Consider the following 11,280-nt stretch of genomic DNA (forward strand, 5'->3'; position numbering starts at 1 on the left):
ACATTACAAGTAGTTAAGATATTTTTGGTGAAATTAATTATTAATTTTTTGTGAATATTTTATAGAATATAGTGTTGCTAGAGAAATAAATTAGGAAAAATTTAAATACGAAAATATTTTAATGAAGGGTTTTAAAATGACAAAATATGTGGAGTTGCAATATAATGTATTGGGAGCGGTGGTAGTGTTGATGATATGGTTGTGTAGTTTATATTTTGGAAAGAGGATGCGAAGAGAAAGGAGTATTAGGATTCGTGGGCAATCGTTGTTGGTCGAAGGGCATAATGGAGAGGATATTAGGGAGAGTGACGTGGTTACCGGTTCAAGAAATAATGAAGGGTTGGGTCAACAATGAAGAAATTGACCGGTTAAAGAACGAGAGGATAGATGACAGACATTTGGACGTATACCGTGGACGTCAGGACATGCCGAGGCCGTTCAGCAGTGGGGGACAAAGAGGTCGGAATGGTAGATGTTATAAATGTGGGGAGATGGGTCATATTGCGGTGAATTGTAGAGATGTCAAATGTTATGCGTGTGGAGAGATGGGACATATTTCGACATATTGTCCGGGTAGAGCAGAGAGAATACGTTGCACGGGTTGTGGAAGATTTGGACATGTGTTAAAGGATTGCCGAGTGGGAAAGGTAGAAACAAGGGCAGGTTTTCCACAGAGAGGAGAGTCTTCGGGGGCCGTGAATATGAGGAGTATGACGGAGATAGCTGGAAAAGGAGGAAAGGATAGTGAAAAGGAGATGACGTGTTTCAAATGCCGAGAAAGGGGACATTGGGCCAGAGATTGTGGTAGAGAATGACTATATAATGGAAAGGAGAGTAAAATGATGACCGTGGCGTTAGGAGGAGGCAAGAAAGAGTTGAGAGTTAAAATGTTGCAGTAGGAGGTTCAAAGGGAGTTAACGTATCTGCCGAGTCCGAGGGTATGGTTCGATATCAACGGGAAGATGGTATCTATGTTATTTGATAACGGAGCAGCTATTTCGGTGATGGGATATGAGGATTTTAGAAGACTTTGGCCGGGTAGTAAAATAAGTAGAGACGTTATGCAAGTGAGGCAGTTTGATGGATCGGAGATGGAGATGATGGGAAGAGTGCATATTGGGGAGGTAGGAAGAGAAGGATGGGATGTAAAATATTGGACTTATGGATAATTAACCGAGACGTTGAGCCGGTGATGGGATGGGATTGGATTACAAATGTAGGGCCGACGTATGGATTTTGGGGAGTATTTGCGCGATGGGGAGTATTTGTGGCGATCGAAGAAGATATTCGGGAAGACTTGATAAATATGGTCCGAGTGAATGAGGAGGAGAGAATGTCGAGAGGAAATTTGGAATGGATGGAGGGCCGAGATAATATTGAAGTAGACGATGGAAGATCCATGTTTTGGGGGGAAAGCGAAGAGAATGCGAGAGAATATATGTTGGGGAGAGGTCCGATTTATGTAGATGGAGAAATAGGAAATGTCCAAGACAGTAGATATGGAGTATTGAGGCCGCTGGTTAGTGAGAAGAGTGAGAATTTTGTAGAACAGGGAGTTGCGAAAAATTTGTGGGAGTGTGGAGAGGGAATAAAGGATGTCCGAAAGGAAGTGGAGAAGCTAGTGGAGAGGTATGGAGAAATATTTGGGGAAGAGTTGGGTTGTCTAAAGGGTTATGAAGTGGGATTCGGATGAAGGATGGATGTGTGCCGAAGTATTGTGCTGTTCGTAGAGTATATTTTGAATGGAAGCAGGAGTCAGAGAAGGAGTTGGATCGTTGGGTAAAGGAGGGTATCGTGAGTCCGGTTGAATACAGCGAATGGGCGACGCCTTTGGTACCCGTAAAGAAGGCCAATGGGAGTTTGAGGTTGTGTGCGGATTTCCGGGTAGCGTTGAATCCATGTGTGAGGTGAAGTATCCGTTACCCAGGATAGAGGAGATATTGGCCAGTTTAAAGGGGAGCAGATATTTTTCGAAAGTGGATTTTTCGAAAGTGGATTTTTCGAACGCGTATTTGCAATTACGGGTAAAAAAGGAGAGGCAGAGGTTGTTGACTATAACAACACCAAAGGGCTTATTTGCTTTTAGAAGGTTGCCGTTTGGGTTGAGCGTATCGGCACCTATGTTTCAACGGACGATGGCGGTAGTTTTTCAGGGATTGGAGGGAGTGTTTTATTATACCATGATGTAAAAATAACAGGGGTTACTCTAGAGCAGAACAATCGAAGGTTGGAGGTGGATGAGTATATGCAGCGTGTTATTGGAGTGGTGGAGTCTTTTCAGCGTGTATGCAAAAGTGGGAGTCCGAAATTTTTTTTTAGTAATGAAATAAATTAAAAGGATTTTAGGTTGTAGTTACTCTTAGAAGAAGACGATGGAGGAATAATAATTATGGAAATATGTTCGAATAATCGATGGTCAAAGGTGTCCACTTACAACAATAACAGAAGAATTCCTAGGGGTGATCAAAGGGATTGGGGTCTCAAGGATTGGTTAAAGGGGGGAGGTGTCATAATTGGGAGACTTTGATTTGTAAAATTTGATTTTTGGTAAAGTCAGTATGTATTGCATTTGATGAGTCATTTTTATTTTTATAATTTTATGTTTTAGTTAAATTGGTGAGTCATTGTTATTTGTTTAATTTTATGTTTTAGTTTAATCGCGCTAACATTTTATTTTTAGATTTATAAAAGTTAATTATTGTAAAGTCATTATGATGATGGGATTTAATAATTTATTTGTGATGATTATCGCTTCCCTATAAAAGGCAAACGAAAATTGTAAATAATCAATTCATTTTTTTTTTGAATTCATTTTTTTAAAATTAATTAATTTTTTTTTAACGATTATGTTTTTTTTGGTTTCTTTTAATTGTAAAATTATATATTTTTTTTTGGTTGTAAAATTATATTTGGTTTGCAAAATAAAATAGTCTCTATATTATTCGTTTTAATATTAGTTTAAATTAATTTAAGCGGTACAAAGTTTAAAGTAGTATATTATTCGTTCTAATATTAATTCAAGCGACACAAGCGGCACAACGTAATACAAGTAAGTACAATAAATATTAGTTCTATGATATTTATTATTAAGATAGGAATTATAAAAGATTATATAGGTAAAATAAAAATTTATTATTTTTAATAATAAAGATTCTATAAATGAACAATATGTGCATAACAAAATTTTTATTAAAATATCAAGTAAATTTTATAACTTATTTTTACGAGGCAGTTTTCTTATTTTATTTTTAGAATTTTTTACAAATTTTTAAATAAATTTTTTAATTTTTCTTTTAAATTTTGTTTTAATTATTTTCTCCATAGAACAAAAAAGTAAAAATCCAACGCATAATTTAGTCACGAATAGTTTAGTATACTGAAGTCATTATGAAAAGCATTTATTATCTTTTTTTTTTTAAAATCTACATTTGTGTTAATTTTATTTTTGTATTTGTGAAGTCATTATGATTATCGCTACTTGTATTCAAAAAAATATCTAACTTTAATTATAAAATTTATTTTCCAGCAGATTCATTGGGATTTTTCTGTATTTGACTTTTTAAAATATCTATCAATAAATTGATATTTTATGTATTACTTTTTTACAATTAAGAACTACCATATAAAAGGGGAGCTAATTGAAATGATAAAAATTCATCATTTTATTTTTTACAAGTATTTGAATTACTTATATTTTTTTAATTAATTTAAATAATTCGTTTGCGTTTTTGTGTAGATATTCATTTTAAATAAACGGACAGCCAATAGTTGGTGCCGTTACTAAAATATAATAGCTACCAATTTTTTTTATAATATATTTTTTTGCTAAAATATTGTGAAGCACTGTGGTTATTTGAAGTAATAATGAAAAATTTGAAGAAGTTTGCAGTGGTTATTAGAAGTGATAGTGATAAAAATTGTGAAGTGATTTACGGTGGTGATTAATGTTATGTACCTTTGCGTCAGTGGGAAAGTGTTATGTATCTTTGCGTCGTTTCAGTGTTGATTTAATTAATTTTATCATATTGTTTAACTTTACAAATAGTTAAAATATTTTTAGTAAAGTAAATATTAATTTTTTATAAATAATAGTTTGAGTTAAGGTGTTGTGAAAATATTTGGTGCTGAATCAAATTAGTTTGGATATAAATTAACACAAAAATTTGGATTATTTTATTTAAATATTTTATAAATGTTAATGAAGAGTTTTAAAATAACAAAGTACATGGGGTTACAGTACAATGTAATGAGGGCCGTTATGGTTGTGCAGCTTATATTTTGGTAGGAAAATACGGAGAGAGAGAGAGAGAAGTATTCGAATTCGTGGGCAATCGTTATTCATGGAGGGACATAATGGAGAGGATGATAGATTGGCTAGAGTAACGAGGTTACCGGTGCAGGAGATAATAAAAGGATGGATGAATAATGATAAAATTGGGAGGATATAAAATAAAAATGATAATGAGAGAAGTATGGCTGTTTACGGAGGGCGTCGAAAATTGTCGAGAACGTTTAATATGGAAGTGCAAAGGAGCAGAAATATATTTTTCTACATATGTGGTGTTGAGAGATATTGCGGTAGATTGCATAGATTTTTCAAATGTGTTTATATTTTAAAGTATTACCCGGGTAAAAGAAATAGGTTAAGGTGTACAAGATTCGAAAGATTTGGGTATGGGGAAAATGATTGCAGAAAGATAGATACAATAGGAGGCTTTCTACAGAGGGGAGAAAGTTGGAATGCCATAAATGCAAAAAGTATGGAGGGGGTAGCAGCGAAAAGAGAAGTAGATATCAAATTTAAAACCGTGTGTTTCAAATGTCGAAATGAAGGGTACTGGGTATAAAGTGTTGAAGAAAAGAAGTTCTGGTCGAGGTGTTGAGAACGGAGTGAGAAGAGGAGAAAAAGATACTAGTGAGGATGTTTTAAGATGAAGTTAGAGAGGATCGTAATATATTCAGAGTCATAAAGTGTGGTTTAATATAAATAAATAATGGTGTCAGTGTTGGAATGCAGATGGAAGATGCTGGACTTGTGGATATAACCGGAGAGGAGAACCGGTGATGGTACGGGACTGGAATAGTGTGGGCCCAAAAATATTTTTGAGGAGTATTTGTGATGTGGTGTTGGTCGTCCAAGAAGAAATGAGAGGGGAAATTATGAGGATGGTCAGGAACAGGGTTGCCAGGTCAAAATTTTCAAATTGCGCGAGAAATTTGGGGGGGGGGGAGAAATATGAAATTTCCGGGAGAAATATGAAAATTGCGGTAGAAATAAAAAATTTGCTAAAAAAGAGCCTCAAAATCCCGGCCGGGCCGGGATTTTGAATTGACTTAATTATCTGCCTATTATTTTTTATAATTCGTTTATATAATTACAAATTCGGTAACTATTTTCAAAATAAAATTAGATCTTGATTTATTAAAATATATTAATTTATAAAAAATAACCATTGATCCTTTTTAAATATAAAAGAATGTAAACAAGATAAAATTTTATAAAAAAACAAACGATTTTAATTTTACAATGTAATAAATATATTTTATGCGAATGTCCCGCACAACATCCGCAATTGGAAATCTACCTTGTGTGTGCATAACATTATAGGGATAAGCGCTTAATTATCACGTATCACGTTTAAATACATAATAAGGTAATATTGTACTCATTTCAATGATAATTATTTTATTTATTATTGTTCAATCACATTATTATAATCAGTGCAGGAGAGTGTATCTACATTCATTGCAAACAAAAATATTCTCCAAAAATAAGAAATAATACAGATGCAACTACGGTTGAAGCAATTGTAATCACTTATCTTGTAGTACAACATTCATAGAGTAACTTATCATTAAAATGTAGGTAGAATCTTTCCCCATAATATTTAACGACTCCAAGATAAATGAAAACTTTACTAGAACAAAAATGAGCAAGGTTATCATCAATGTTTTAGAATCTGAATTCAGGAGGTCAATTCTTGACGATTTGAAAGATGGGCATACATATGCAATATTCTAACAGATGCATCTAATAAGGGAAATATTAAAATATTTCTTTTGATCCTTCGCTATTTCAACAAAATTAAGGACGTTCCAAGAAAAATATTAAATTTTTTCCCCTCAAATAGTAAAAAATCCAAAGACATAGCTAACCATATAATGGAAAATATAGCAGATTCGGGATTATCAATAAATATGTCAACTTTCTGATCTGATAATGCCTCAGTGAATTTGGGAAAAACCAGAGTGCATACAGAATTGAGTCAGCACAATGTTGGTTACGATTAGTTCCTAATACCCGCCATCAATAGAATTTTAAAATTTTATAAACCTTTAAATATTTCTTAAATAAAAATGTTAAAACTGTCCTAACATTTTGAAAATTTTTTCAGTAATGAATGGCTGAGGTATATTTAGGATTGATTTCACATGTAGGAAATCTACCACATACTGTTAATGTGCAGTTGCAATCAGAAGAATCTTAACAAAGATTCACAAAATTATGCTGCAGATGTGTTAATCTTTACAGTTAAAAATTGACAATAAATTTTATGGCGCCATTGCTAAAACTATATTAAAGTGTTCAAATATTTTAAAAATACCGATAAACATTGATGTCTTGTTTGAGGATATTGTAATGCTCTCTATTTTTGATTTACAATGTAAAAAATATATTTATTTTATGCGAATGTATAAATAAAAAAATATGGAAAATTAAATATAATGTTAATTATATTTTATTTGAGATTTAAATAATGGAACTAAACGTTTACCGTCGTTATTGAGATATTTATAAAATTCCTGGCATGACATATTATAAATTTGTTTAACCATTAGCTCGGCCTCTAATATTGTTAAAGCATCCGTTTTCTAGGCAGTCCTCATCAGGCTAAAAATGTTCTCGGATGAGGCATTGGAATGAGGTAAGGAGAAGACATACTCGCATATTTTTCCCAAGCATTTCTCCTCTGCTTTTCGACCATCTAACTTTATTTTGGCGAATCATAAAAAATAGAGAGAATTACAATCTCCTCAAACAAGAAATGAATGTCTTTCGGTATTTTTAATATATTTATTAATTATAAAAACCATCAATTGATGGTTTCTGTTCCAAGGTCATAATATTTATACATTTGTAAATAGAGTGATTAAAATCAAATTTTGATTTTAAATATTCTAAAATTATCTTAATAAAAATATCTGCTTCATTTAAAAATGTATTAATTAGAGTATTATTTGAACATTTTAATATAATATTTTTAGCAATAGCGCCATAAAATTTATTATCAATTTTTAATTGTAGAGATGAACAGAGCTGTAGCATGATTTTATGAATCTTTTTTATAAAGAATATTCTAATTGCAACTGAATATTAACTGCATGAAGTAGATTTCCTACATGTGAAACGAATCCCAAATATGCTACTGCTTTTTTCAAAATTTTAGGACAGTTTTTAAAATCCTTATTTAAGAAAAGTATTTTTTTAAGGGTTTGTAAAATTTTAAAATTCTATCAATGGCAGGTATTAATGACAATCACCTGATAGGTATATATTGCAACACCTCACACCATTTCATCACAATTATATCGACATCCACAGATAGTACATTTATTGCCTTCTTGCAAGAATTATGTAGTATATGACATATACAGCCAATTGGTATAAATTCATTATTGTGCTGCCTCAATTCGGTAACTTTAGTTTTTGCCAATATTTACAGAGGCATTATCAGCGCATAAAGCTGACATTCAAATCATTGATAAATCTGAATCAGCTATATTTACCATTATGTGGCTAGCTACATCGTTGGATTTTTCATAATCCGAGGAAAAATTTTTAACAGTTTTATGGAAATGTTCATATTCTTGTTGGAATAGCGAAGGATCAAGGGAAATGTTTTAATATTTCCCTTATTAGATGCATCTGTTAGAATTGAATATGGATGCCCATCTTTCAAATGGTCTAGAATTGACCTCTAGGATTCAGGTACTAAAACACTTGTGATAGCCTTGCTCATTTTTGTTCTGCCACAAATAAGGTTTGCACTTATATTGGAGTCGATCATGAGAAAAAAATATGACCCACATTGTGATGATATAGCTCTGTGAATGTTGAACTACATGATAGATGATGTAGTTGCATCTGTATTATTTATTAATTGAGAATATTTTTGTATTGCAATCGATGTTGATATACTCCCCTATACTGACTTATATGAATGAAATGATGTTGATTTATTATTGGATAAAAATAAAACAGGATAGAAAGAAATTTACAAACTAAACATGTTTTTCGAAAAAATATTTAAAATTTATTTTAAAAATATAAAAATAATCAATTACTATCTCTCAAAATTATTATTTATATATTAAAAACGTTAAAATACTTTTTAAAAAATTGCGGGAGATTTCCAATTGCGGTAGTTTTGCGGGTGAGAGATTTCTGCGTGTAAACTAAAAAATTGCGGGAGTCTCCCGCTGATGGGGGGAGACATGGCAACCCTGGTCAGGAAAGATGAGGAGGAGAAAATACCCGGGAGGAATGGTGAATGAATGAAAGGCAGAGATATATAGATGTGGATAAGAAGAATTCCTTGTTTTGGAGTGAAAGTGAAGAGAGGGCGAACGACGAAATGTTTGAGGGAAGTCCGAGTTATGAATAAGGAGAGGACGATACAAGAGGGAAGAAATGAGGTTGTGAAACCACTGAAATGTGTTCAAATTCTATAGAACAGAGAAATGCAAGAGTTCGAGAGGGCCTAGTGAGGGAATTAAATGTGTACAAAAAGAGAGGTGGAAAGGTTAGTGAAGGAATATCGAGAAATTTTTGTAGAAGAACTGGGTTGTTTAAAAGATTATGAAGTGGAGATTCGGATGAAAGATAGGTGTGTCCCAATGTAGTGCTCTGTGGGGCGAGTGCCTTTTGAGTGGAGACAGGAGGTTGAATGCGAGTTAGATCACTGGATGAAGAAGGGCATATTATGTCCAGTTGAATAAAGCGATTGGGCGACGCCGTTGATGTCGATGAAGTATACTGCGCAAAGCTCCGTTTGGCCTACGATTTCTGGGTTACGCTAAACCCATTGGTGGGGGAAGTCAAATATCCCTTGCCATGAATTTAAGATATATTGGCCTGTAGTAGATTGAGTGCCAATATACAATTGCGAGTGAAGTCGGATGCAAAAGCTAATGACTATCACTACGCTAAAGGATATACATGCATTTTGTATGTTACCTTTAGGATTTAGAGTTTCGGCGCCGATTTCCAACGAACAATGGCAGCTCTTTTCTAGGAGAGGAGGATTATATTACTTTGAATAGGGGACGAACTGTTTAGAAGTATTGTAGAAAAATGATTGCGGGCAAGTGGTGAAAAAAGTGTGCTAGGAGTGACGGAAGTAGTGTTTTGGGACATATATTACTGGAGAAGAGGTTAGACAGTTGAATAAAAACATGGTTGAAATTGCAAGCATGTTTAAGCCAAAGTGCAAATCCGAAGTGCAGTCGTTTATTGGAATGGTTTATTAATATCAAGATTTGTGGAGGAAATAGTCGCGCCTTTTTATAAATTGTTAAGGAAAGAGAAAAATTTGAGTGCTTTGAGGAATTGAAATGGAGGATTGGAAGAGAACTAAGGAGATTGAGGAATTGGCGAGACGATGCTTAAAATCGGAGAAGGATATAAGGTGACATGGTCGAAAACGACGGAGCCATGGGAGAGGATATATGTCTATTTTTATAAATATGAGAGAGAGTATTTTTTGGTAGTGGATGCATTCTCGAAATGGGTGAAGTCTGATGTTGCAGGAGGTTTAACAATGCGGGTCATGGTCAAGAAGTTAAAGAATTTGTGGGCCAGTTTGAAATGTCTAAGGTGACTGAGACTTGGTATTTAATAGTGGGGAATTCTGAAAGTTTTGCAAAGAGAATGGGGTCAGACATATTTTAGGTGCTCTATATCATCGATCTCTAATGGGCAGGCTGAACGAATAATAGAATTGGAGAAGAATTGGCTTGAAAGACTAATTATGGAAAAAGAGAGATATGGATGTCTGTTGTGTATTATAATAATAGTAGAAAAGGAGAAGAAATTCTCCGTTAGGGAAATCTTTGGGACGCAGAACTAGAATAGATTGCATGCTTTGAAGCCGAAGATAGATAGTTCGAGAAGGGAACACAAAGAGAATGGTAAAATGAAGTTTATCATGGGACATAAGGTGTGGGCAAGAGTGTATGGTGGAAAGATAAGTGGCTTTCTGGAATAGTAAATGACAATATTGGTAGAACATTGAGTTGAGTGTGATACCAAGATGGGAAGGTGGGAGTACGGCATAAAAATCAAGAGCCTAGAGAATTTGACCCGGGGCAACATTGATGTCGGGGCCGGAGGTCAGCAGAATAGTTATAAGAAAATTTTTCAATGAGATCAAGGTCACGACAGATGAGCAAGCTGGTATACGAGTTTATAGTGTGCGTTATAAAAAAAGTCTGGTCCTTAGTGGTCGTGTAAAAAATGGAGGAATTGTTTTTTTTTGTGTGTAAAAAAATATATTTATATTATTAAGGAAAATTTATTTTGCAGAAGAATAGTTATTAAATTTCCCGATGGTGAAAGTAGGGTCGGTTGAAGGTATAATGTAGGTTGGAATGGGATGAAGAGGATATAAATATTGAAAAGAGTAGAGGATTAAATAATCTTGAATACAAAAATATAATGGATAATGAAGGATACTGATAATGAGAGGGATGTTCATTACAAGGGTAGAGTGTGCTTGGTATAGAAGAGCGTTGGGAAGAGAAGGTGCGTAGGAATGAATGAGATTAATCTTGGTAGGAATGTACTTAGAATTTATTCATATTAGAGATAAAAAAATTGATATAAATCATTTTTTTGATATTATATATAAAAAAAATTATGCCCTCCCCCTCAATCAAATATTTCAACAGTACAATGCTTCTAACAGTGCGTTAAGCTAAAAAGGAATACCTCGACGGAGCTTACATCCTCATCATCAAAACGCTATGATAAAATTTGATAAACATATGTTGCGAAGCTTTAAAAAAACTCTGCATGATTATAAATAATAGTAAATTCGATAAAAAGGTTATTGAATTTTCTTAAATATTATATAAAATAATTATATCTATTTTAACTATATCTTATTAGTTTTTAAAACCAAATCAGCTCGTATAACGCTACGCTAAATAACCAACGCTTAAAGATAACTAGTTTACTATGAATGCAGCCAGTTCATTTTTTTATAGCTTACAATCTTA

The 11,280-nt window shown here is 33.3% G+C and overlaps 1 protein-coding gene across 1 annotated transcript; it reads left to right on the forward strand.

Annotated features, from left to right (window-relative positions):
• Window positions 1-284: 284 nt before the first annotated feature.
• On the forward strand, window positions 285-815 carry LOC135930199 (DNA-binding protein HEXBP-like). The gene has a single exon (XM_065466980.1). The coding sequence runs from the start codon at window positions 285-287 to the stop codon at window positions 813-815; it is 531 nt and encodes a 176-aa protein (XP_065323052.1).
• Window positions 816-11,280: the final 10,465 nt, after the last annotated feature.

This window comes from Gordionus sp. m RMFG-2023, chromosome 5, assembly GCF_954871325.1.
Source record: "Gordionus sp. m RMFG-2023 chromosome 5, tfGorSpeb1-WG-v2, whole genome shotgun sequence".
Lineage (NCBI taxonomy): Eukaryota > Metazoa > Nematomorpha > Gordioida > Chordodea > Parachordodidae > Gordionus > Gordionus sp. m RMFG-2023.